Source organism: Talaromyces amestolkiae (assembly GCF_001896365.1).
Source record: "Talaromyces amestolkiae strain CIB chromosome Unknown scaffold17.1, whole genome shotgun sequence".
Classification (NCBI taxonomy): Eukaryota; Fungi; Ascomycota; class Eurotiomycetes; order Eurotiales; family Trichocomaceae; genus Talaromyces; species Talaromyces amestolkiae.
Window position 1 is genome coordinate 113,285 of NW_024468053.1, and position 25,126 is coordinate 138,410.

Sequence of the window (25,126 nt, forward strand, 5' to 3'; positions counted from 1 at the left end):
GTGCACACGCACTGTCAGCCTCAACCCACCCACGTTGGTTAATTTACTCCGCCAAATGCTTGGCATTGATTTGGCCGTTGGTCAGTTACATCACCCACCCTTCCACGTCTCAGCCTCCATCCAGGTCGCAGGACGACTCGACCTTTCCCTCCAAGTTCGTTGTCGCCTTTGTTCTGTGTATCATCGTTATCTCCAGTCTCTCTCATACCAACAAACAATACTTTATGTACCGTACCGCCTCCGTTTAGAGGCGCCTCTTTCTGAGGCAGCAACACCGCCTCAACCATGGAAGCCCCAACCGCGACAACCTTTGCCTCCACGACTACAACAGTCGGAATACCTACCACTCTCGCCGCACAAGCTTTCGCGACTATGAGTGCAATGGATAATCCTGATTCGCCTCAAAATGGCGAATGCCAACTTCTGGGTCCATTCTCCTTGCTTATCCAGGCCGCCTTGGGGGGGTTGGCCTTGCTGTCACTGGTGTACAAGCGATATCGCGAGAGACCGCAACGGCCGCTCAAGATATGGGCCTTCGACGTGTCAAAACAAGTGTTTGGGTCGGTGATGTTGCATTTGGCAAATCTTCTCTTGTCCATGTTTTCCGCCGGCCATTTTGAGATTCAGCAAGAGTACCAGCCTAACCCATGCTCATTCTACATGCTTAACCTGGGCATCGATGTAAGTCCAGTCTTTCGCACCTAGCGGCGTTTGAATATCCTCTGATCACAGTTCTTCAGACTACTCTGGGTATCCCAATACTCTATTTATCTCTCCGCATCATCAACCGCCTCGCATTTTACACACCTCTAGCCCGACCGCCCGAGTCGATCGAGTCCGGTAACTATGGACAACCTCCGAGAATTATGTGGTGGCTAAAACAGTCGATTCTATATTTTATCGGTCTCTTATGGATGAAACTATGCGTCTTTGTTCTCATCCAAGTCTTCCCAGTCATCGTGAAGATCGGAGATTGGGCGTTGCGATGGACGGAGGGAAATACGGCTCTTCAGATCATCTTTGTGATGCTCTTGTTTCCTTTGATTATGAACGCGATCCAGTACTATATTGTAGATACGTTCATTAAGAGGAAGATCATTGAAGATATCGACGAGGAACCATATGACGATGACGGTCGGAACGAACTTGTGAATGATAGGCGGGATTCGCATGGGGCTCTCTTGGATACTGGTAGCCACAGCGATGACGACTCTGATTTGGAAGAGGGTATTGCTACGAAGGATGTGAAGCCTTTGTCCCGTACTGGGTCGAACATTCATGTCTCGAGTGCCGAGTATGACCCTGCGGTGGACGGCGCCGACTTGTTGGCAGGATCCTCTTCGAAAGCAAGCACTCCTAAGGGTTCTCGGTCTTGATGAGTATACCTCTCTGCCTTTACTTTAACGTTTACTATTACGTTTTTATGTATACGATACTATGCTTGATGTGATAACTCCCTGGCGTTGGCGTTTTCCTTTTTTTTTTTTCTATGACTCGTGGATGCATACATCCAAAAATGAGCATTATACCTCACCTATTCGTGTTTGCCTGACATGAGATAAGCCAGAACGAGTAGAAACATTCCAAAATACGATAATGATCTCCATAGAGTCCTCTCCTTCAGTGGCAAGTGGGGAAGCCGATAAGATAGTGCTCACCGCGCTAACGCATCTTTTCCGCAGAGCCGCGTAGCAACAGAAAAAAAAAAAATTCAGAAACCAAGCCAACATCAACTGCTGTACTCAATTGCGACCTTTGCCCAGGTCTTCGATTCGCATACCTACTGTCATAGTGTTTTAAATAGTCGAGGACCACTGTCACTCGACAATCGACAACCCCCATGGTCGGCGCAAAGCAAAAAGTCGCGACTGCGACTAGGACAAAGACCGGAGGCTACTCGTCCTCCGCACAAGCTCCACGAAAAGATCTTAACATGGCGGATAATGACTACACGTCTAGCGACGAAGAAATGAATGAAGAGGACGACATTCCTGAGAAGGATGATGCTGAGGAAAGGCTTGAGAAGCTGCTTTTCGGCGACGATGAAGGGTTTCAGGCCGCACTGAAAGGACATGGGCAGCATCAAGGGACGACCGATCTTGTTTTGGCTAGTGACCAGGAAGATGGGGATGGGGAAGATGGAGATGAACAGAATATGGATGATGTGGCTGATGCCGATGTGAGTTTTGGCTATCCGGTACTCGGGTGACTTCTTTACTGACGTTAGTCGTTCATAGCTCTTTTTCTTAGACTCGGGCGTCCCAGAACTACAAGATGCTATCGAACACACCGATACTATGGCGATTGAACTCAAAGGCGAATCTGGTGTTGTTGCCCAGCCAACTGTCTGGAACGATAGCGACGATGAGCGTATGGCCATATCACTCGCCGGTCACTCACGATTACGAAAACTACGAGTCGCCGAGTCGGAAGATGTTGTCAACGGAACGGAGTATATAAGAAGACTACGAACCCAATATTTGCGACTACATCCTACACCTGATTGGGCCAATGCGGAACTCCGAAAGAAACGCAAGTCCAGACGGACCAGCCACGGCAGCAGTGGTTCTGAGATATCGAGCAGTGAGGGCGAGATGGATACCGACGATGACGAAGATGTGTCGGTCAAGCCATTGGCGAAACTTTTGCAGGGCGCTGGTGATCTTATCAAGGGAAGCGAGGAGGGTGCCACAGGAAAACGGGTGAAGCTTCGCCAAGAGGTTATAGACATCCATCGATTGAAGGACGTTGGAGGTGTTCAGCCTGTAAGCGCAACCGTATATTGTGCCACTTTTGAAGTTTTTTACTAACAAAATGCCTGCAGTCATCTATAGACTCTCTGTCCTTCCACCCTCATCATTCGCTCCTCTTATCCTCCGGCCCTGCATCAACTGTCTGGCTACATCACATCTCGCCTAGCGCGCCCACTCCCAGCAATCTCTTGACATCTCTCCAAATCCGTAGAACGCCTTTATATACATCAGCCTTCGCCTCTCCTTCTGGAAATAAGATCTACGCCTCCGGTCGACGCCGCTTTTTCCACGTTTGGGATCTTGAGTCTGGTAGAATAGAGAAAATCAACCCGACAGCAGATCGCAAGGAAGAACAAAAGTCAATGGAAAGATTCAAGCTCTCCCCTTGCGGAAGATATATCGGTCTGATAGGCTCTGCGCGCAAAGGCGGCGGTATGATCAACATCCTCGACGCGACAACAGCGCAATGGATCGCACAAGCCCGCGTCGACGGTCTCGGAGGTGTGGCTGATTTTGCTTGGTGGGGTGATGGCAACGGTATGGTAATCGCCAGCAAAAATGGGGAGATTTCCGAGTTCGACATGCGTCTCCGCCGAGTCATTTGTCGCTGGACAGATGCGGGTGCTGTTGGCACTACGGTGGTTGCGCTTGGCGGTTCGTCAGGTCGATCACAGCTTGGAGGAGACCGATGGGTTGCCGTGGGCAGTTTCAGTGGTATTGTTAATATCTATGACCGTAAACCATGGCAGGGTGCCGCGGCACAGGCCGAACAGTCCAAGAAACAGAACGTCGAAGACGCGATACCCAGCAACCCTACGCCCGTGAGAGCACTGGAACAGCTCACCACGTCTATTACACAAATCGTGTTTGCGCCTGATGGGCAGTTCATGGTGATGGCTAGTAAATGGAAACGAGATGCGTTGCGACTTGGTAGGATGACCCCTTTTCTACCCTTTGCAAACCACAGCTAACATGAATAATAGTCCATCTGCCATCATGCACCGTCTATCGTAACTGGMCCACCTCAAACACGCCCTTTGGCCGCATCACATCTGTGGCTATCTCGCCGCAATCGAATCTCCTAGCTGTTGCTAACGAGCAGGGAAAGATTCGCCTGTGGGAGATTAATGGTTGAAATGGAGACGTGGAAGAGCAGGCTGTAGAAAAAGTTTATTCTGTCATGTTGTTGGATACATAGGAGTTCTTGTTTTACTTTACTGGTATATATAGCTGCAATGCATGGGGAAGCGGATCTTTCGAAGTCAATCATTCCCGAGTAACGATACAATCACAGCCTCGTCTTCACCCCAAAAATAAACAGATTCCTCTTCCGACCCTTGTCATTCCCACCCTCCTCAACATACACGTATCCCGTCTTACCAATGGGTTGGTCCGAAACAGCCAACTCCGCCAGCCGGTCGAGACTCTTGTTGTCTGCCGTAACAGCGATGAATCGAGCTTTACTTCCGTTCTTTAATCTTCCTATTATGTAGCCTATCTCAGGTGTTCCATTGCGGTTGTACTCGATTGTGTATGTCTGTGAAGAGAGTTAGAATGATTCGATATCGACAGTGGTCGAGTTTTGTACCTCAATGGTGGCATCTCCCTGAGCATTTTCCACAATTTGTGGGATGGGCAAGTCTGTAAGTGTCTCTGGGAGAGGGTTGCGGGCTGGGTATGGCTTTCCATCCTTGCGAGGATGTTTGGATAGACAGACAACATGCTGGTATGTCAAAACTCCGCCATTTGCGAGAATAAGCCCGTTCCTTTTCGGAGTTGATGGATCGCGTAGTTGTCGGACGATCTCCGTGATGGCCTATAGTCATTCAAATCAGCTTATGACTACCTATATCAAGATAAGCTAGCGACATGGCACTCATACATGCATAGAGTAATTGTTTCCAGCACCTCCAAACGATGTCAACCCGCCTAGGACAGTAATAGGTTTCGCGGAACGGCGCGGATCGAGCCCTATATGATGGCAGGCCAATTTCGGAACGATTGGAAAGCACCTATGATCCTACTTTGAGTTTCACGCAATCTTGAAACGATTGAGGCATGACTCACGAGTAAAAGTCAAAAACATCAATGTCACTCGCCATGAGCCCTGAAACACGTAGGCCCTCGTCTATAGAACGAGAAATCGCTGCACTTGAGTGGTAATTCGGTCGTTCCCAGACTAGAATCGCATTAGCTATTGCCATTTTCATCTACGTAGGATTTATCCGAACGTACACTTTTTGCTCTCTTCTGTTCCTGCGCCACCGAGTATATAGATCCATCTGTCTTCAGGTATGCCGAGTTTTCTTGCATGTTCCGTAGACGTCAACAAGCATGCAGCCGCCATATTGACTGTGTTGAACGCGTTCATAAAGAGAGGATCTGGAAATTAATAAGCCTGACATGACTTAATGAGTAGTGCAATTCGATGGAACTAACATGGATGGCATATCATGCGATTCGTCTTTGAGACCGTTCCTATTTCTTTCGCATCCATGGGAGGCTTGCCATAGTTCCAGGCAAATGGATGGTTCGAAGCGACTTTGCTGAATTGGGCATACAGAACAGCCGACTCTTCGTTGTTATCATTGAATGACTGGCTACGCCGGGCTCGAAATCCGTTCTCATAGATCGGATATATCTGGATTGGTGCTCCCATCATGTGTGTACTCCCGATGTCTAGCCAGAATTTCATGAGATATGCGAATCTTTCCTCAACTCGTTTGCCACTTACCATCACGATGACCAACCTCTCCGGGCGTAAATATCTCCGCATTCTCATCGGCAGGCGTCCAGCCCGGAGGKGGATATTGATTTGACTTCGAGCATACCGCCGCTATGTAACAGTCAATCCATGTGATGTCTGAATATCTTTGGGTCAAACTTGCCTGAAGCCAGAGCCTCGCCGCCTGTGATCACAGCTAGCTTGTTCTCCCCCCGCGATATGCGACGAGCTGCTTCATCAAGGATCTTTGCCGGCTGATTACCGCCATTGACACTATATAATTTATGTTTGAGTGGTGAAACAAGATTAAGTTTCTTTGCCAGAAGACCGGGAAGGTCACCATAAGCCCAAGTCCAGGTTCTGACAACATCAATGCTATCAATCTGTGACTTAAGACTTGATGTCGAACCCAAACCAGTCTCCTGAAACGCCAGCTCAATCGCATTGAGCATTAGATCTGCCGGTTCGCGTGCATCTTCGACTTTGGTGGAGGCGTTCCTGATATCGCCTACTCCAATGACAATCGGGGTATATCTGCCTTCGACTGACATATTTGCAAGCTGCTGTATTGCAACTGACGCATATCCAGGAGATAGTCACCCATGGTAATATATAGCAGTGGTAAGGTTCAATAACTGATGATCACCTTACTAGCTCCTGCCGAGAGCACTTATACCTCGGTACGTACTTAGTAGTTTGTCCTAACGTGTGGGGAACCCTAACCGGCTCCTTTGACTGGGAGAGATCTGAGAGGCGAGACAGGATTCGCATGAGACCAATGTATTCTTACGTCGGTAGATATCATATCGTGTCAGGTGCATTTTATAGCGTCCCTCAACTAAGTATAGCGAGAGCACTGACTGATCTACGCTAAGATCTTGGAGGTGGGACGGAAAATAAACACCAGACACTAAAACTCAACAGAGAAGGGTGATTCAAGCCTTCAGTTATCTTCTCCAAAGATTTAGGCCGGTCAATTATTAGACAGCATATTTTTATCCCTCTGAAGTTATTTTGGAGTATATTTGCCCTGTTATATATCAAATAAACTCGCTAGTTCTCTTCTAATCACTGTGCTTGTGAATGATGGAAAAGGAGAATCCTGCCTGCAAGTTCCTGTTTCTCAAGATCATACATTTGAATCTCAGCTCAGATCATAGCCAGTATTGCTCCTGCCGAGCGAGGCATCATTTTCAGGACTGCAGACAGCATTCAAGTTCCTAGAGTGGCATCTTCATGAATCGCCATCATCCCGGACTGCAACTGTGGTGAGTCGACTTCTTTCGTTACTCTGGCTTCCATGGTCATCATGCACGTTCTTTTGAATACAGTACACCAAGATCAGCACATTTTCTAATGAGAATATCCAGAGAAAGGATTTCGAGCCGATATCCCTGTTTCCCATTCTGGTCGGGTGTCAATATCCTATCAGGTAATTCATAATCGGCGAACGCAACCGGCGTTAGAAGAAAAGAAAGCTCGCCATTCCATCATGCGTGTGCTGTGCGCAATATTCCGTACTCATCTATAAAAATTTCCCCGAATAAATTCTCCAAAAACTCTACGGTAAGGCTTGTCATTAGTTGATCCATGTTAACGCTCCAACCAGATCTTGATAAGTAATCTGTCCTCAGCTGCATTCAAAGTTTTAAACTGTATTCAGCTAGAAGAGTCATTCATCTATTGTCGGCGACAATTACAGATACGATCACTAATCGGAATTCAGAAATATGCAAGAAGCACAAGTATCAAGACAACTCAATACAACTAGCGCCATAAAATGACTAACCAACGTCCCCTGGTTGAGTACAACCTGGCTAGTATCTTACGTACATCAAGGATGAAGAATGCGCCAAAGTTAAAGATAAGTGAGCCTAGAGATGTTGTGTTCAAGAAGGTTGCGTGATCTGAGCTCATCAGCAGCATTGATGTGCACTATTAATTACATTATTAATTCTGTCTCAATCGTGGAGTGGTTTTTATATTTAATCTGAGAGGTATGACCATATATACTCCTTGACAAGCTCTGAGGAGAGTACGAATTCATTTTCTTCATGCGCTCGGATTTTGATTGTCTTAAACGCCTTTAAAATCTGCTTTGCCAACGCTTATGTTTACATAGTATATATGCGGAATTGACATAAGACATTCCACCGAGATCAATCAACTCCTTCTGCTGTACTACTCCCGGCGTTTATTACCCACACCATTAGGTAAATGTCTTCATCTAGGTCAATTGTTGACCAGTATCCACTTTCTTATGTACCGTATGAGGATTTCTATCGAAAACTCCATGCGAATCCGGAGCTGTCATGGAGAGAGTACGAGACAGCCAAAGCAGTTGTGCAGAAACTACGAGAAATATCATCCAACTTGGATATCAAGGAAGGAATTGCCGGTACGGGTGTTATCGCTGTCCTTCGCAACGGTCCAGGAAAGACAGTGATGCTCAGGGCTGACATGGATGCTTTACCACTGAAAGAACAAACTGGACTGCCATATGCAAGCCATAAAGAGATGGAGGATGTACACGGGAATACTCAGCCTGTCATGCATGCGTGTGGCCATGACATGCATGTCACTTCACTCTTGGCAGCCGCAGCAATCCTTTTCTCCAGCCGCGAACGATGGGGCGGGACGCTAGTCTTTCTATTTCAGCCTGCTGAGGAGGGAACTAGTGGTGCTCAGGGCATGGTTGCAGATGGACTATATGAAAAACATGGGTGTCCAATTCCAGACATTGTGCTGGGCCAACATGTATCATTCCGGAGAACTACGCACGTGTTTACAAAGCCTGGATTGCTCATGGCTGGGGTTGAAAGGATGACGATCAAGATATTTGGGAAAGGTGGCCATGGAAGTATGCCTCACATGGCAGTGGATCCCGTGGTAATGGCAGCTCATATAGTGGTCCGTTTACAAACGATCATCAGCCGCGAGGTCGAGCCAGGCGAATTAGGAGTCATTACCGTCGGCTCCATTCATGCGGGGACGGCGCCTAATGTCATTCCAGCCCATGCCGAGCTTCATCTCAGTATTCGATTCACCAGCACCGAGCAGCGGAATATCATTGTCGAGGGGATTCAACGTGTTGTCAAGGCGGAATGCCTTGCTTCCAAATCGCCACAAGAGCCCATCTTTGATATCTCTGAGTCAACAAACCCGATGGTAAATGATATACTAGCCACTGAAGCAGTGTCCAACAGCTTCAAAGCACATTTCGGTGCGGACCACTTTCCCATGGCAAAGGTGGTTCCGGCTGCTGAAGACTTCAGCTACCTGGCCACATCGATTGGAAAGCCTTATTGTTTCTGGTTCCTTGGGGGTCACGATGGGGAGGATTACGATAGGCGCAAAAAGGAAGGCACGTTGGACTCTGTACCATCCATTCACAGTCCGTTCTTTGCCCCGGTGGTGCAACCCACGTTGACAACTGGCGCTGAGGCACTTGTAACTGCAGCATTGACCTTCTTATCCAATGACAAGTCAAACAAATGAACGACCCTCGGTTACCTGAGTTAGTGATTGTACAAGCCAGGTACTTTCACCAAAGTTCTCAATCAGAATGGAAATCAGCCTAGAATCACGCTTTACATGGCGTCAGCTACCTCTCAGATCCAATAGCCGTAGAATTCATTTCTAAGCTAGCCCCCAATCACATTACGGACGAGTTTGTACACATACATACCCATACCTTAGCTGCTGGTTAATGATTATGCATTTAAGAGTCCTAAAGCGCTACGCTACTCTTACTTAGATATTAGCTGGAGGAAGTGACTTGGGAATATGTATGCTTGGACAAAGACAATGCGAAGTACATATGTTCTCTTGTCTCCGAACTATCTTTGTTCTAGTCATAGCCCACATTTACTAATTATCATATTCGACTTGATGCTTGTATTCTCCAGATGGAGCATATTTCTATCCGTAAACTTAGAGCTGGATCTGACTTGGTCACAACTATAATAATGTATAAAATAGTAGTACCAATCAAAGTCATAAAGCGGGACTTCCCTTTTCTGGTCATATAAACATATCATGATGAAGAATACCTGGTATGTATAGTTAATTGCAAATATGTAGATAATTCAAGTCTTCACTTAATACCACCGGAACCACATCTTGATAGACACAGTTCATGATGGTGGGCTGATTAGCAATCAATGAGGGACATGGACCTAGGTTATACTCCCCGAAACTACCACAAACGGCAAATAATTTCCGACTCTGTACATACAAAGTTCGCACCAAATGTCGGTAAAATTTCATAATGCCGGTCATGACAAATTATGCTCGGGCCCACCAGCCCTCAAAATTCTTCCGCCGCTCGGCCGCATGAACTTTGGCCGACAACGTTTTGTATCGGGACAGCGCCAATTGGCCGGTCATATAAGTCAAACGCGATACAGGTTCAACATGCTCATCCTCTTCCTCTTAGACTCTCGGATACATGCCCGATGGACGGCAACGCAGACTTTGTCTTCTTTCGCATCTCGAAAACCAATGATGTTGCCTCCTCCGTGTTCAAATATCGACAACTTCGACTAGAGGCATTGAAGGTCTCGCCAGCTTCGTTCGCCTCCACGTATGAGGCCGAAGCAGCATTCACTGATGAATACTGGGTGAAATTATTGACCAGCCCTGGACGAGAAACCTTTATTTGCGCTGCAATCCCTCGTCCAGACAATGTTCACCAGTTCTCGAACGGCACTTCCAAGTGGGTTGGCCAAGTCTCCATACTCGCGTCCTCTTCCTCAGATCCTTCCTCAAACAATATAGACCCGGGGAACGATAACGAACGCTGGCAAATGCTCAGCCTATTTACCTTCCCGGAATACCGGGGTAAAGGGCTTGGGAAAAAGCTATGCCATGAGGTCCTTGATTTCATTCGAGACTTCAAGGACCAACCGAAGGTCGCTGAACTCTCGCTCGTCGTGAAGGCGCATAATACAGCCGCTGTCAGGCTTTATGAGCGACTTGGATTTGCTATTGTGAGACGGTGCACTCTCGTTGAGGCGCTCACAGCCAATGGAGACAGTCATCTCTTACCGGCCGACCGAAGTGCGTCCAAATATACTGATCTAAGTGGCCTTATCATGAAGTCTACTGTCTTGCGGTCATAAAGAATAAAGCTAGGCCTTCCTTGGACACACGAGTAAATGTTCTGATTCGAAGATGTCGAACACGGCACTACAACTTCATCATCCCGTTGTTGGGTATTCTTGTCGAGTGGACGAAAGAAATGATGATAGAACATTGCATGAAAGTTACTGATATATAGATATATAGATGTATATACCTGTTTAATACGATCCTTAGTAGCAATATGCTATGCAAAGCTGCGCACTAAGTAGATGGAAGGTCATTGTATCACTGAAATCATCACTTGTTAATATTTTATGCGTATATGACGTGAATCACCGCCCCATTGACGGGGGATCTCTTTTGGGTCAGACGGTTTGTTTCTTGTTTCTTGTTTCTCAATATATTATATATGTAAGTACTATTCTATATTTTAAATTCACCGTTGCCGGAACAATGGTTTTCCCTACCCGTACGCATCCATGCGAGCGGCAAATTTTATCGAGACCGAGCACTCTTCAGCCAGAACTCTTTCCAGCCCAGCCATGAATTCCAACCTCGACAGCTCATTAAGCCACTCAGACTTGGCACATCCAGGCCAAGCAGCGGCAACAAGAGTACCCCAGAAGAAACCAATTGCGTAAGTAGTGAACCTCACGCTTCTCCATTATTATTTACATATAATTTCAGTTGTGATCGATGCCATTCACAGAAAATAAAATGCTCAGGGGGGAAGCCATGCTCGAGGTGTCGAAAAGCGGGATATTCTGATCAATGTAGATATGTGGATCGTGACCGCAGAATCCGAGTTAGCGAGAGGTACGATCCTGACCCCTTGGCCACTAACAATGTTAGAGTACTGAAGGGAGTAAATGAAATCTAGCTACCTCGAACAGCTTATTCAAGATAGCAGAGAGCTTCATGCTCAACGAACTCCGATATCACAGCGTCACTCCCACCCTGAAACCGCGGGTTCTACCTTCAACATTCCACAGCTGGGAAGTTCCCAATTAGCTCCCCAGAACAACAATGGGGAAGCATCATGGTTCCAGATGGAAGATTCCTCGATTCTTCCAATCTACACCAGTGAAGCTGCTTGTACTGCCTTTGCTACTCAGCTTTGTCAATGCCTGGAGAACCCCGGATCCCCGAAACCGCTAATTCCACGATGGAGTTACATCGATGAATCAAAATTAAACCATTCAATGAACACAGACATCAGTTGGCCAGGTCTTGCATCCGCAAAACTACTTGTTAAGACAGCACTTGGCCATATCAACCCAGGGTTTCACCTGGCGTTGAAAAAAGATACCATCGACGTCCTTTCAAGCGTGTACCAAAATCAAAGCTTTGACGATCCTTTATTAAAATGTAAGTATTTTGCCTTATTCGCTATAGGTCAAGTCTACTCCACACCACATGACCTCAACAATGCATCGACCGTGGCTGGAACAACCTATTTTGCTCGATCTTTGAACCTTCTTCAAGTCATCCCAGAAAGGCCTAGTATGACGCATATTGAAAGCCTTCTCCTTCTGGTGTGTTTCTTACTTCGTGATACATTGATATCATTTTGCGTTACTAACAATTAGAAGGCTTATTTTTGTCAATTCTTGAATAGATTCCACTCTGCATATCTGCTTATAGGGAATGCACTGCGGGTCGGTCTTAGTGCCGGATTAAATTATAACATACCCAAAAGCCACCGCATAAGTACAAAAGAGCGAGAGCACCGGGTCAGAATTTGGTGGTCTATCTATGTGTTTGACCGCTTCTGGGGTTCAAAGTCCGGATTCCCTGTACAGATTCATGATGACGATATTCACGTCGATCTGCCATCTGTTGTAGTGCCTGAGAGCTGCAGTGATCAATTTCCGGACGGTGCATATCAGATTGCGACTATCGAACTCGCCAGGATCACAGGAAACACCGCAAAAGGTATATATGGCCGGGTGAGATCCAATGAGAGTTTCTTACAACGTGAGCAAAGGCTCTTGACTCAGTTGAAAACGTGGGAGGAATCTCTTCCTGAACACCTTAAGCTTCACATGGGTACAGCTAATCCCAAACATGTGGTTCTGATGCATCTACAATTCAGCTTTGTTAGTAACTACTTGTGGGGGGGTTTTTTTGGACGTGTTGCTGACTCTGAAATTTAGATCGTTATTTTGGCACTTCGACCTGTCTTGCTTAATATTCTGAGGTGTCACGTAAAGAAACGCCGTTCCAATTTTCGTGATGATATCACTTCTATCTTACTGACACTGGGTGAAGCATGCATTCATGCTGCACGACACTCATTGAAGTTATGTCAGGATGAGTGGACAAGTGGATCGCTTGCAGTCTTTGGTTACGCGTTTCCTGTCTTTATTTTCTCATCTACGTTAGTCTTGATGATATCAAGTTTTTTATCTGCAGGGAGCCCGAGCGATTCAGAATCTATCGAAAGTGCAATGGAGATGCTTAGAGTTCTCAAAAGTGCAAACAACCTGGCTGCGAAGGATCTGTACGAGCAACTTCAGCGTGCACAACAGTGTGTAGAACAACATCGCCACCTTCCTTCTACATCCAATGCGCAGAAACCTGCCTCAAACAACGAAGAGTCAACCCCAGAGGAATTGAATCTACCAAGGTTACAGCAATCTACCGATACACTGCCAGATATGTTCTCTCCGCCTTCTGGTTTTTCGAATTTGGATTTGAGCACGGGAATGGCTCTTCAAAGCTCCTTAATGGAAGACTTTTTGACACAACCCGTCTCAAATCTCGATTCTACCAATCTGGTAGAACTTCCAATTGATTTTGATGTGTCGTTCCTGTGGTCTGACAATGCATCTATTCCAGAATGAATTGCATATACTTTGCATGGATGAATGCGAGAACCAGATGGATTGAAACTGTATCAACAACCTACTAACGCGATTAGATAGAGGTCTAAATAACTCATATAGGACCCATCCTGGAGATGAGATTCAGTTTGATGCTGCCTAAATCACCTTGTAGACGATGTAGTGTCTCTTCAATAGTTCTACAAATACCCCCAAGTACTCTCCGTGTACTTTCCTTCGTGGCATTCGCATTCGCGTCGTTTCCGCGAATAATGGAATGACTTTCAAATTCAGCACCATGGATATGTCATTGAGTAGACCCAAATGTACAGAAAGTAACAGTACCTAGAAATATCAAAGGTGATTGAGAAAAGTGTCACTTGTATCCAATGATTGATTGCCTACAGCTGACTTAGTTCTGGAATAAGCTACCGCATAAAGGGCTATCTGCATTAAAACTCTGTACTGAATAGAAAGTTGGGATTCGTACACCATATCCACTCTTAGTGAAGATTCTTCTTGGTGGAGGCTTTATTCAATTGGACCTGTTCTAAGTCAAGATTCTGCCAATTTGACAACGTTGAGGAGGCTCTCTCCTCGAGCCTGGCGCTTGAGGTTTTCTGCCAGAATGGCGTAGGTTCGGCCAACCGTTTGCGGGGTTATAGAGCTGACATGTGGTGAGATGAAAATATTGGGTGCTGTCCATAGCTTGCTGTCAGATGGCAAAGGCTCCGGGTCAGTAACGTCGAGCGCGGCACCTTGAAGGCCACCATTGCCACTACCTTTTTGTAGCGACTCTAGTAACGCATCTTGATCGAGAATTGCCCCTCGAGACACGTTCACCAGATACGCTCCAGCCTTGCTGTTCAGGTTCTGCAGCTCGTCCTTGCCCACCAGATGTCTCGTTGCCGGAGTCAGCGGCAGGGCCAGAATCAAAATGTCTAGATCCTGGCTTAGGAAGTGTTGAAAATCCGCCTTTGTTTGCCCGTGGAAATATTGACTTGGGATAATCCCGTCCGGATCTCCCGACCCGGGTTGAACAAAGCTATTCTTATCTTTCTTCTCGGCGGCCGTTATTCGAGGTTTAGAGGTATAAACAACAGTATCAATGCCCAGAGCTTGCGCAMCCCGAGCCACTAAGAAACATTCGCATTAGAAATGCATGTAATTCAAGGATGGAGGTAGGTTCGTCATCAGTAGACATACCCTGACGGCCAATCGAGCCATACCCGACAATGCCCATCTTTTTGCCATCCAAACTCGAAGGAAGCTTACTTGCATCCAGTCTTCCCCAGGTGCTATTGTTTTGCCATTCTTTAAAGATGAGCAGTTGGCGATAATGTGCCAAAAGTGTACCAAAAACCCATTCACTGATTGCGATTGCTGGTGCCCCAGTGGAAGTGGTGATAGTGATTCTCGGGTCCTGGAACACCTCCTCGTGAGCGACGTGATCAATTCCTGCCACGTTGAAATGGATATAGCGAAGTCGGGGCGCCTGTGCAGGCTTGGGCACATATCCCATAGTGAACAGTACGGTGATATCGCTGAGGATGTCTGTAATAGTCAATGTTTCTTTCCTTTCCCTCCGTGAGACCAGATATAGTTTATATTATACCATCAGGAATATTCATATCGCGCTGGAAAAAAGCATCCGTTGGATATACTTCATGACGGATAAAGGAGATCTTGAGGCCAGGTCTAGCAAGGCGAATCTTCTCCAACAGGCCTTCAATCCTGGGCGAAGGCAGAGTCACTAACAAGTGTTCCGACATTGGGAAATTGGTGTTCAATTATATTTACTGGATTGGGAGGGAACAAGAACGCTGTCTAATACATGTGATACATGGATGAAATCCTGCAGAACATCGGACTCATATATAGTTTTATTGATTTGTCGACTGTAGCAGTAAAACCTTGCAGCCCCCTTTATTTCTCCATTATGATTACTTATCAAAGCTCAACTCGGGGTGATTAATACTTTAGCGCCTGGTGCATACCTCAGTCTTCCGGCCGATTGAGCGAAATGTTGCGCTATCGTGATCACTAATCACTATGTAGAAATAGTATTAGAAAACCTATAAATCATTCAATTGCTCTTACATTCATTTCTATTACTATTACCCAAAGATTTATAATTTGTCTTTACTTTTATGTCAGTTTACAACAAACAGCACAGTCCTTGGATACGGGTATTATGGCGACCCTGGCTGAGAAGGACGACACCGAAGATATAAGATCGGTTCCTGTAAGTGGTAACACAGAGCAGGGACAGATCCCTGCAGACAAGCTAGATGACCTGCTGGGCTGGGATACAGCAGTTGAAAACCCTCTGAATTGGCCTACATGGAGAAAAATGGTTCTTTTGGCTGCGATGGCCTCCTCAGCCATCACCGCGTATGTCGGAGTCAACTCTAATATCCACAGAGCTTTGCTAAAACCTCGTCTCCTAGGTCCATATCAAGCTCTATCGTTAGTCCCGCTCATACGGCCTTTATGCAAGAATTTCATATCAACAGCACGGTTGCGGTCCTCCCTATCACTTTGTACACCTTTGCATTAGGGTTCGGACCAGTTCTTGGTGGCCCACTCTCCGAGACTGTAGGCCGATACCCTGTGTATCTGGGATCGATTATTTGTGGCTCCGCGTTCACTATAGGGACGGGTTTTTCTCGCAATTTCGGAGAGCTACTTTTCTTTCGGTTTATGGCTGGCTTTTCTTGGGCATCGATTCTCGCGGTAGGCCCAGGCTCCATGTCCGAAACATTTCACCCAAAGGCTCGTGGCCCTGTATCAGCTATCTTCATTCTCAATCCCTTTCTAGGACCAGGTCTTGGGTATGTCTGCCTGTTTTTTATCCGCTTTTATAGATCTTTATTGACTCGATATTAGACCTGTAATAGGTGCGTTCGCAGTGACCGGCAAGAGTTGGCGCTGGTCTCAATGGGCAGTCCTTTTCTTCGCTGCTTTGACTCTCTTCTTGACGCTCTTCGCAAAGGAAACATTTCACCCTATTCTCAAACGACGTCTGGCCAAAAAGAGGGGCCTAGAAGTGCCAGAAAAACCGAGAGCCATGGCCAGAATACAGCAATTTGCCGTGGTAGGCCTTTTACGACCTATTCGGATGCTATTTTTGGAACCAATCGTGTCTTTTACTTGTCTTTATGTCTCCTGTGCTTTCGGCACTTTGTATGGCTTCTTCACAGCTGTGCCTTACACATTTATCACAGTATATGGCTTCACCATTGACCAATACGGTCTTGTCTTCCTGTCCATTCCCATCGGTTGTGTTTTCGGAATTATCACTGTAATATTGTGTGATATTTTTATCTACAGGAAGCAGATACCTAAACATCCACCACACAGCGTCCCGCCAGAATATCGCCTTTTCCCTGCTATGATAGGAAGTTTCGGACTGCCTCTTGGTCTTTTCTGGTTCGGATGGACTGCAAAGGGCGATATATCCTGGGCAGTCCCTGCGGCCGCTATCATATCCTTTGCATTTGGAAACATCTGCGTGTTCGTCTCTACTGTGCAATATATAACAGATGCATACCATGGGAACGTTGTGGCCAGCGCTGCTAGCGCAAACAGTCTAGCACGCTACACATTTTCTGGCGTTTTTCCTCTGTTTACAACTCAAAGTAAGTAGTGATACCCGGATCCTTTCACCCAGATCATATGCTAATAATAATAACACAAACATAGTGTACAAAGGACTTGGAATAGACTGGGCTAGTAGCTTACTAGGCTTCGTTACGTTGGCCCTTTTACCTATACCTTGGGTATTTTTCAAGTTCGGCCCAAGCCTTAGGGCTAAGAGCCGGTACTAGATGTTGTGCCTGGGTTACCAATCGAGGACACTCGCTGTGGAAGTAAGAATACATGGAATTGAATAGTTATAGAGTATCGTTAGATTTCAAAAAGCAAGCATCTTTCATTCTCTCAAGGATGACCCCAAAATTTGTGCTCAAAGACGAGACTCCCGCAGTGCACCTGGATCAATGGCTACAAGTGCGACACGGAAAACCGATGCAAAGGGAAAGCGTAGACATTTGATGGATATAGTGCTGCCCGTAGCGTATCGTACACGAGGGTCTTTGCTTTGATATTTGCGGGATGGATGTGTAGTTTGCATGTAGGTATTTCATGTATGCATTAACCTACGTGTCTAATATGTAGCCAGCATCTTTTGCAACCTCTTTTTAACAAAGGACCACTGTTCACCTTTCATCTCGCACAATGGACGTCTTCCTCGACATCTGCGACATCTTCTTTTTCGACCGGCTATATGCCACTATCCTACCATAAAGAGGACCTCCCAACACTGACAATATTTCTGGATAGGTCGCGATTTTTTTTTCCCTATTAAGTCTACTCAACCCTTGAACTTTGTCTCATCAGTCTCGTTCACACGACTCTGTAGAGAGGACACTTGACTGGTTGTTTGTTGAAGTAGTCGTCTCATCGCCTGCGTCACGGTCGGACGATAGCCACCTGTCTATTCTTGTTCTCGGCAATTGATGCGAAGGGATCAAGTTAATCACCTGCTGGGCTCAGATCAGTCGTTTCATTTTATCCATTGCAAGAACAATCACTCGTTTAATATGATCAGAGATTGAAAGCGGAGCCTGATGATTGCGTCTTGCTCGCACCTTCCTTTTTGGTCCGCTCGCTCACGTGGGTTGGTTCCTGCCTTTCTGGGGATATCACTACTATTACTACTATTACTACTATTACCTACGTCTCTTTTCGCGACTTCATAATTTTTTTTCACCTTTTTTAGACTGGCTCTGCATCTCTGATTCAGACTGCAAAATGAACGGTCTGAAAAGCCCTTCGAACCTCATACTGCCGAGAAAGACTGCTTATCGGTTTAATTAAATCGCAATGCGTTATTTTGTATATTTTCAGCCACTAAACAACAGCGTTACCACAGCTCCGCCTGTGCCGTAGCCTGGTCAATCTCCGCTTCTTCGATAAGAGTGGACGACGAGCGGAGAACAGATAAAGCTCGAACCTGCAGGATGCTAGAGGATGTTACGCTCCGGCCTTGCCTCGACCCCTGCTAGTGACCAATCCGTTTCTCTTTACCATCGCATCGAATGAATCGAAGAGATTGGAATCAAAACCAGTTCTATCGATTCATGATTCTTTGCTTTCTCGCGTTGTCTTGGTGGCGCAGGATCATGTACTACCTCAGAGGGGCAGGTGGCATCTTCCTTGTAGATCACCAACCCCGGTGGAGACCGCGGAAGACATCGCGATAGCAAATGGCGAGTGCAGAAACGCCATCGCCCAAGCTTCGCCCGTCGCAGCGCTAAATCAGCCATGATGCTTAGCTTAATTAAAGCTGTAATGCATGATGGCATTCCAACCGCGCCGTCCGGAACATAAATATCCTGCCATCCCCGCTGCGCATTCCTCCTACTTTGGAATCGGGAAACCTAGGTACAAAATGCGGTCAATCTCGTGGATCACCCTCCTGGGTGCTATGCCTACTATCAAGGCTCAATTTGTCACAGCTCCCACAGATCTGATTGAAAAGAAGGGCTATTTGGACATTCCGGTACGATACAAGGAAGTACCGACAGGGATCTGCGAGACGGACCCGAATACAAAGAGCTTCTCTGGTTATGTCGACGTTGCAGAGGACCAGCACCTCTTTTTCTGGTTCTTTGAAGCACGCAATCAGAACCCTGAGACTGCACCATTGACTGTGTGGATCAATGGAGGTGAGTAATATACTTTAGAGGAATGACACGGCATTAGATGAATAATTCGATGATGCAGGCCCCGGTTCATCTTCAATGATCGGTCTCTTCCAGGAGAACGGACCTTGCGGCGTCGACTCTGATGGAAACGTGTACAACAATCCATACTCATGGAACAACGCGAGCAACATGATCTACATTGACCAGCCGACTCAAGTGGGCTTGTCATATAGCATTCCAGTTCCAGGATATCTTGACCCGACCACTGACGATGTGATCGTATTACCTTCTGAATCCTGCCCTGACTACGCAGCTGATTGGTCATGCGGCACGTATCCTTATGGCAATGCAAGTCTTACGGCAAACAGCACTGCTAATGCGGCGCCGTTCTTCTACCGTGCATTGCAAGGATTCATGGGGGCCTTCCCACAATACTCTCGAGAGTCATTTCACTTCACTACAGAGAGCTACGGCGGTCACTACGGACCTGTCTTTAATGAGTATATTGAGAAACAGAACAAGAACTTGCAGCAGGGAGCTAAGAAGATTTCTTTGGAGTCAGTCTTGATTGGAAATGGCTGGTACGACCCGATTGTTCAATATGCAGCGTACTACAATTTCACCGTAAGTAGAACCGACTTGCATTTTTACGGAATCGCGTCTAATGATTTTAGGTCTCTCCTGGAAACACGTACGACTACCTCCCTTACAACGACTCGATTGCTTCGTTGTTGTACAACAACCTCTGGGGTCCAGGAAACTGTATCGACCAGCTTAATGACTGCGCAGCACGTGGCATCAATGAGATTTGCAGCATCGCTGATAACTTCTGCGCCAATCACGTCGAAAATATTTACGATGTTTATCTTGGTCGAGACGAGTACGATTTCCGTGAATTGACGCCTGATCCATTCCCGTATGAGTTCTACGTCGACTACCTCAATACCCCAGAAGTACAGGCTGCTATTGGCGCGTACGTCAACTTCACCGAGAGCAGTGAGTCAGTCTATAGCGCGTTTGAAACCACTGGCGACGATGGACGTATTGCCAACACGGTCGAGGATCTCGGGAAATTGCTTGCTCAGGGTGTTAGTGTAGTGATGTATACCGGCGACGCTGATTACAATTGCAACTGGCTCGGCGGCCAGAAAGTGGCTTCAATGGTGGACGCTCCCGGCTACAGCAAAGCAGGATTCGTTAACATTACTACTGATGACGATGTTGTCCACGGTCAGGTACGACAAGCTGGCAAGTTTTCATTCGTACGAATCTACGAAAGTGGTCATGAGGTGCCATTCTACCAGCCAGTCGTTGCCTTGAGCATGTTTGAGCGTGTCATCAATGGATATGATGTTGCAACTGGCAAGGTCAAAGCGGACTCAAAATACAAGACCGTTGGACCTGCTGAGAGTACTTACAGAGAGGGTAACTCCACTATTCAGTGGGAAGTGGTTGACACTGATGCGACGTACAACACCACGACCAACGAGCCGAATCCTGTGGCTCGGTCGATGAGAAGGGCACAGCACGCTCGACGATTTAAGCCATGAGCTGTGTATGATGTTGAAATGCATAAAGTAGCTAGATACGTGCAGGAAAATGAGACTACTAGAGCTGTATAGCTTGACCAAATAGCTTTCTGTCTTCGTTTACATCTGGATTCTTCGCATCAACCTTCTGCCGTAGCACATGCATTAGATATGTCCACCAACAATTTCGAGACTTCTCATTGGAAGTAGGTAATCTCATCCCTCCAATGCGGGGAAACGGTAGAACATTCAACCGTATGCATTATTCATCAATCCAACAGAAAGAAGAGATAAAAGCCCTATCCTCCAGTTCCAGATACATCAATCACCTTTAGACTAAAACAGAGAGCAAGAAAGATGTTTGAGAAATTCACCACCTTCGATATCACCGTCGAGCCAGACGTAACCATCCATGGCGTCCACGGCGGTTCCGGCCCAGCTCTTCTATTACTTCATGGGTTCCCTCAAACGCATCACATCTGGCATCGGGTCGCCGACGAATTAGCCAAGAGCTACTACGTAGTTGCCATGGATCTCCGCGGCTATGGCCGTTCCTCAAAACCCGATGGCGGAGAAGGGCATATTCGCTATGGCAAGAAAGCAATGGCAAAGGATGCCGTGGCAGTCATGAAGCAATTACAATCACGCCGTGACGCAGGAGATGAATCGTTCTTCGTCTGTGCTCACGACAGAGGCGCACGAGTCACCCACCGCCTATGCGTAGATTACCCGCATCTCATCAAACGGGCAATCCTGCTCGACATCTGTCCCACGCTGGCAATGTACACAAAGACAACCCGCGACTTTGCGCAGTCCTATTTCCACTGGTTCTTCCTCATCCAACAGTCGCCCTTACCGGAACTCTCAATCTCGACGAATGCCCAAGTATGGGTTGAGAGTTTCATGGGTGGACGATACGCTGGCCTCGCGCCCTTTGCAGATGAATGCCTGGCTGAATATAAAGCGAGTTTGGCGGATTATGACACTGTGCATGCTATGTGCGAGGATTATAGGGCTGCGGCGTCGATTGATCTGAAAGATGCCGAAGAGGATGTTGTTGCGGGCAGGAAGGTGCAGTGTCCCATAAGGGTGCTTTGGGGCAAGAATGGGGTTGTAGGGAAGTTGTTTGATGTGCTGGGCGAGTGGAAGAGTGTTTCGAGTCAGAGTGTGGATGGTACGGCGGTTGATTCCGGGCATTATATTCCGGAGGAGAGGCCGGAGGATGTTATTGCTAATGTTTTGGAGTTTCTGATATAGATAATAGTATACTTGACAGAGTTCACTGTAGGATGACCGTCTGCTAGTGCAATGATACTATAACTTCGACGCAACCCACTTAGGCTGCGTCTTATTCGCAAAAGCATTAACCCCAATCGCAAAATTCTCTCCTCCAACCAGCTTCTCCAAACAATCCTGCTGCGTCCTAATTGTAGCCTGTTCCACACTGCCCGTCTCCCACGCCTCCCGGATGCCATGTCTCGTCGCAATGATTGCGTCAGGCGACAAGTTTGCTATCCTCGTAGCCATTTCTACAGCTTCGTCGATCAGAGTCTCGGGAGACTTGCTGATTTTGTTAACGAGCAGGTACTGCTGGGCTTCAGCGGCGGTCAGTCTGCGGTTTGTCATTGCGATTTCAGACGCGATTTGCAGGCCTGAAATGCGTGTGATGCGCGATAGACCGCCAGCCGCAGCGTAGAGGCCTACTTGTGCCTCTGGTAGGCCGAAAGTAGCCGTTGGCGACGCGACAATAATATCACTGAACAATCAGCATTGATGAACGACTTTCCCACTGAAAGAGAACATACCAATTGAGACAGATCTCGAACCCGCCGCCCAGCGCATACCCATTTACAGCCGCAATGACAGGCTTTTTGCCCCTCCTTCTACTCAAGCCCATAAACCCTCCCGGCGGATGCGACAACGTGCCGGATTTGCGCCCAGCGACATTATTGTTTTGTTCAATAAGGTCCTGCCCTGCGCAAAAGGATTTTGATCCTTTGCCCGTTACAACTGCCACGCGCAGAGAAGGCTCATTGTCGAACCAGCGGAATATGGCCTCGGCGTCCCAGTGGGCTGCGTAGTTAAGGGCGTTGCGGTTCTTTTCGCGATTGATGGTTACTAGCAGGACGTGCGGGGCTGGGTAGGTGAGGATGTAGTATTGGGAGGTTGGGGGCTGGGTCTGTAGGTCTGCCATTTTGTGCATATATACTTGTAAGCTTGACTTGAAGTTATTCTCTTGTTGTGTCTTTAACTGGTTTATATTCCAAAGTTGATAGTACTACCAAGGTATGACCGGGGTGAAGCTCGAGTGGAGAAGCGGGTACAACCTCGGTTGCTCCGCTTAGTCCCCGCTTACCGTATGGCAAGGCGATTCCGGTAGCCGGCGCTGTGTATGAATTGACTTGTGGTTAATGGATTAGAGCTAGTCAACAGGCAATGATGGTATTCATTGAGGTTACTCTATGTTTTTGTGCATATATATATAGATCTTCACACGGAATTGAATCAAGAAATCGTAGCTTAAATAAGAGTCTTGAAGGAATCCTTGTCCTTGATACCGCAGAGGTTACCCTCCTTGTATCGCTTCAGTGTCAATGCAGCAATCAACGCGGCGCCCACACCAGATCCATCCTCAGCAGGTAGAATCACAACCTTATCCTTCTCCTTGTCGTCCCAATCGAGGATCTCACGCAATGCCCGGGCACCACGAGCCTTGAAGTGAGGGTATTTTGTGAACACGGAACCATCAGCACCGACGTGGCAGCGCTCTATGTTCTTCTTTGTGCAGATAGCGGCAACACCACAGGCAGATAAACGGGCAGCGCGAGTACCAATAAGTTCAGCCAGGCGACGGCACAACTCAAGCTCGGGCTTGACAGCCTTGAGGCCTAGCACCCGCTCAAGTAACTCGTCGGTCTCCTGCAAGTTCTCGAAGGGATCCTCCTCAATGGCAGATAGAAAAGAAGCATCTAGAGAATAAGGCTTTCGCAGCTTCGAGGCATCCTGGCCCTCGAAGATAAGGCCGGGGTGGCTGTCAATGACATCCAGCAAAGCAAGACGGAAGATTTCACCCAGGTACAATCCAGCTGTCATCTTTTCGAATGCCTGCTGACCAGGGCGAGGAGAGTCTCGGTCGATGATGTGATCGTACTTTGTGAGGGGAAGAACGATGTGTTCATTGTCAAAAGCTCCATATTCACAATTGATGGCAATAGGGGTATCAGGGGGGAGGTTGAGGTGAGCAAGCTTAGGGATTGATCCGGCGTCTTCCATATATGCAGCGTTAACACCGGTACCGAAGATACAGCCGATTTTCACTTCAGAGTCGGTGTATGCGGAGGCGATGAGCGTTCCGGTGGTATCGTTGATCAATGCGGTGGTTTTGATGGGAAGACCCTGTAAAGTTTAGCTTCATCTATACGAATACACAAGGACTATGACTGCTCACCCTCTTTCTCAAAACTTCTTCAAAAGGAGGAACCACATCCTTGCCCTCTACGCCCTCAATATCGAACCCCTTTGTCCAGCGTTGAAGCACACCGTGGTCGATATATTCTTGCGTCGCAGGATAAGAAAATGTAAAACCCAAAGGCAAAGAAGTCAATTCCTCATCTTCGTGATGATATTCAATGAATTGCTGCAAGCAATCGGCAATGTACTCCCATAACTCTTCGGCGGTACCGGTCTTCAATTCTTCTGGGATACGGTATTTGGACTGGGTGATATCGAATTCGCCGCGTTCCTCGGTCAATTGAATTTCGCAAACACGTAGGTTGGTACCGCCCATGTCGAGAGCGAGGAAGTTTCCTTGTTCATCGCCTGTGGGGAAGCCGAACACCCAAGTGACGTTCATGGGCTGTTGATGTCAGACGAGTAAACCGAATTGAGTGTCGTGTTACTTACAATGTTGCCTCCCTCAACGGTAAGACCTGATAGTTGCGAAGTAATTAGTATCATTGAGATGTGGTGGGTGCCGCATGTGCATGGATACTACACACCTTTCTCCAACTCCTTGACAAAGTGAGCTACCACTTCCTTGAGTTTCTGTTTATCGACAGTGAAAATTTCCTCGAATTCCTTGATCTGATTCAAGACATCTTTGGGCACATCGGCCATAGAACCTATCGAGAATTCGCGTTAGAATGGCGACCTCAGTATTTTTCATCTGCGTCATCATAGAAAACCAAGAGCTACTTACCCTTACGGGAAGGCCGGCGCCGTGGTCCAAGTCCAACCATGATTTATGTATGTAAGTATAGCAACGCACTCGAATTAGTAAAGAGAGGAAGATGAGGTGAATGTATAGAACGAGCAACGTAATAGATGAATGAAGAAAAGTTTAGGACAAAGAGTACATGATGACGGGGAGAAATTCAGGGCAGCGATAGAGGGAACGTGGGGCAAGGTGGGCTGACCAAACCGCATTTCGGCTGCTTCGATTGATGCGTCGGTGAGATACGTTACGCAAATTACAGTACGTACGCAACTGCTACATTTG

At 47.0% G+C, this 25,126-nt stretch overlaps 11 protein-coding genes across 11 annotated transcripts; 7 read left to right on the forward strand and 4 right to left on the reverse strand.

Moving 5' to 3' along the window:
* Nucleotides 1-285: 285 nt before the first annotated feature.
* On the forward strand, nucleotides 286-1,376 carry BHQ10_007840 (uncharacterized protein; the record flags this gene model as incomplete). The annotated part of the gene is made up of 2 exons (XM_040880580.1): nucleotides 286-681; nucleotides 741-1,376. The coding sequence occupies 2 exons, from the start codon at nucleotides 286-288 to the stop codon at nucleotides 1,374-1,376; spliced, it is 1,032 nt and encodes a 343-aa protein (XP_040736343.1).
* Nucleotides 1,377-1,840: 464 nt separating this feature from the next.
* BHQ10_007841 (uncharacterized protein) lies at nucleotides 1,841-3,888 on the forward strand (the record flags this gene model as incomplete). The annotated part of the gene is made up of 4 exons (XM_040880581.1): nucleotides 1,841-2,179; nucleotides 2,238-2,765; nucleotides 2,825-3,683; nucleotides 3,737-3,888. 4 exons carry the CDS (start codon nucleotides 1,841-1,843, stop codon nucleotides 3,886-3,888), a joined length of 1,878 nt encoding a protein of 625 aa, XP_040736344.1.
* A 153-nt stretch (nucleotides 3,889-4,041) lies between these two features.
* Nucleotides 4,042-6,029, reverse strand: BHQ10_007842 (uncharacterized protein; the record flags this gene model as incomplete). Its single annotated transcript, XM_040880582.1, has 8 exons — nucleotides 4,042-4,290; nucleotides 4,342-4,569; nucleotides 4,636-4,765; nucleotides 4,821-4,932; nucleotides 4,989-5,135; nucleotides 5,193-5,432; nucleotides 5,488-5,589; nucleotides 5,741-6,029. The coding sequence occupies 8 exons, from the start codon at nucleotides 6,027-6,029 to the stop codon at nucleotides 4,042-4,044; spliced, it is 1,497 nt and encodes a 498-aa protein (XP_040736345.1).
* Nucleotides 6,030-7,695: 1,666 nt separating this feature from the next.
* BHQ10_007843 (uncharacterized protein) lies at nucleotides 7,696-8,976 on the forward strand (the record flags this gene model as incomplete). The annotated part of the gene is made up of 1 exon (XM_040880583.1): nucleotides 7,696-8,976. One exon carries the CDS (start codon nucleotides 7,696-7,698, stop codon nucleotides 8,974-8,976), a length of 1,281 nt encoding a protein of 426 aa, XP_040736346.1.
* Nucleotides 8,977-9,767: 791 nt separating this feature from the next.
* BHQ10_007844 (uncharacterized protein) lies at nucleotides 9,768-10,601 on the forward strand (the record flags this gene model as incomplete). Its single annotated transcript, XM_040880584.1, has 1 exon — nucleotides 9,768-10,601. One exon carries the CDS (start codon nucleotides 9,768-9,770, stop codon nucleotides 10,599-10,601), a length of 834 nt encoding a protein of 277 aa, XP_040736347.1.
* A 3,342-nt stretch (nucleotides 10,602-13,943) lies between these two features.
* On the reverse strand, nucleotides 13,944-15,160 carry BHQ10_007845 (uncharacterized protein; the record flags this gene model as incomplete). Its single annotated transcript, XM_040880585.1, has 3 exons — nucleotides 13,944-14,524; nucleotides 14,595-14,942; nucleotides 15,004-15,160. 3 exons carry the CDS (start codon nucleotides 15,158-15,160, stop codon nucleotides 13,944-13,946), a joined length of 1,086 nt encoding a protein of 361 aa, XP_040736348.1.
* Nucleotides 15,161-15,582: 422 nt separating this feature from the next.
* Nucleotides 15,583-17,218, forward strand: BHQ10_007846 (uncharacterized protein; the record flags this gene model as incomplete). Its single annotated transcript, XM_040880586.1, has 4 exons — nucleotides 15,583-15,782; nucleotides 15,839-16,222; nucleotides 16,278-17,029; nucleotides 17,094-17,218. 4 exons carry the CDS (start codon nucleotides 15,583-15,585, stop codon nucleotides 17,216-17,218), a joined length of 1,461 nt encoding a protein of 486 aa, XP_040736349.1.
* Nucleotides 17,219-18,843: 1,625 nt separating this feature from the next.
* On the forward strand, nucleotides 18,844-20,649 carry BHQ10_007847 (uncharacterized protein; the record flags this gene model as incomplete). The annotated part of the gene is made up of 3 exons (XM_040880587.1): nucleotides 18,844-19,120; nucleotides 19,179-19,723; nucleotides 19,774-20,649. The coding sequence occupies 3 exons, from the start codon at nucleotides 18,844-18,846 to the stop codon at nucleotides 20,647-20,649; spliced, it is 1,698 nt and encodes a 565-aa protein (XP_040736350.1).
* A 336-nt stretch (nucleotides 20,650-20,985) lies between these two features.
* Nucleotides 20,986-21,885, forward strand: BHQ10_007848 (uncharacterized protein; the record flags this gene model as incomplete). The annotated part of the gene is made up of 1 exon (XM_040880588.1): nucleotides 20,986-21,885. One exon carries the CDS (start codon nucleotides 20,986-20,988, stop codon nucleotides 21,883-21,885), a length of 900 nt encoding a protein of 299 aa, XP_040736351.1.
* Nucleotides 21,886-21,942: 57 nt separating this feature from the next.
* BHQ10_007849 (uncharacterized protein) lies at nucleotides 21,943-22,822 on the reverse strand (the record flags this gene model as incomplete). The annotated part of the gene is made up of 2 exons (XM_040880589.1): nucleotides 21,943-22,384; nucleotides 22,434-22,822. The coding sequence occupies 2 exons, from the start codon at nucleotides 22,820-22,822 to the stop codon at nucleotides 21,943-21,945; spliced, it is 831 nt and encodes a 276-aa protein (XP_040736352.1).
* Nucleotides 22,823-23,148: 326 nt separating this feature from the next.
* Nucleotides 23,149-24,866, reverse strand: BHQ10_007850 (uncharacterized protein; the record flags this gene model as incomplete). The annotated part of the gene is made up of 5 exons (XM_040880591.1): nucleotides 23,149-24,024; nucleotides 24,077-24,484; nucleotides 24,532-24,557; nucleotides 24,627-24,749; nucleotides 24,827-24,866. The coding sequence occupies 5 exons, from the start codon at nucleotides 24,864-24,866 to the stop codon at nucleotides 23,149-23,151; spliced, it is 1,473 nt and encodes a 490-aa protein (XP_040736353.1).
* Between the last annotated feature and the right edge of the window lie 260 nt (nucleotides 24,867-25,126).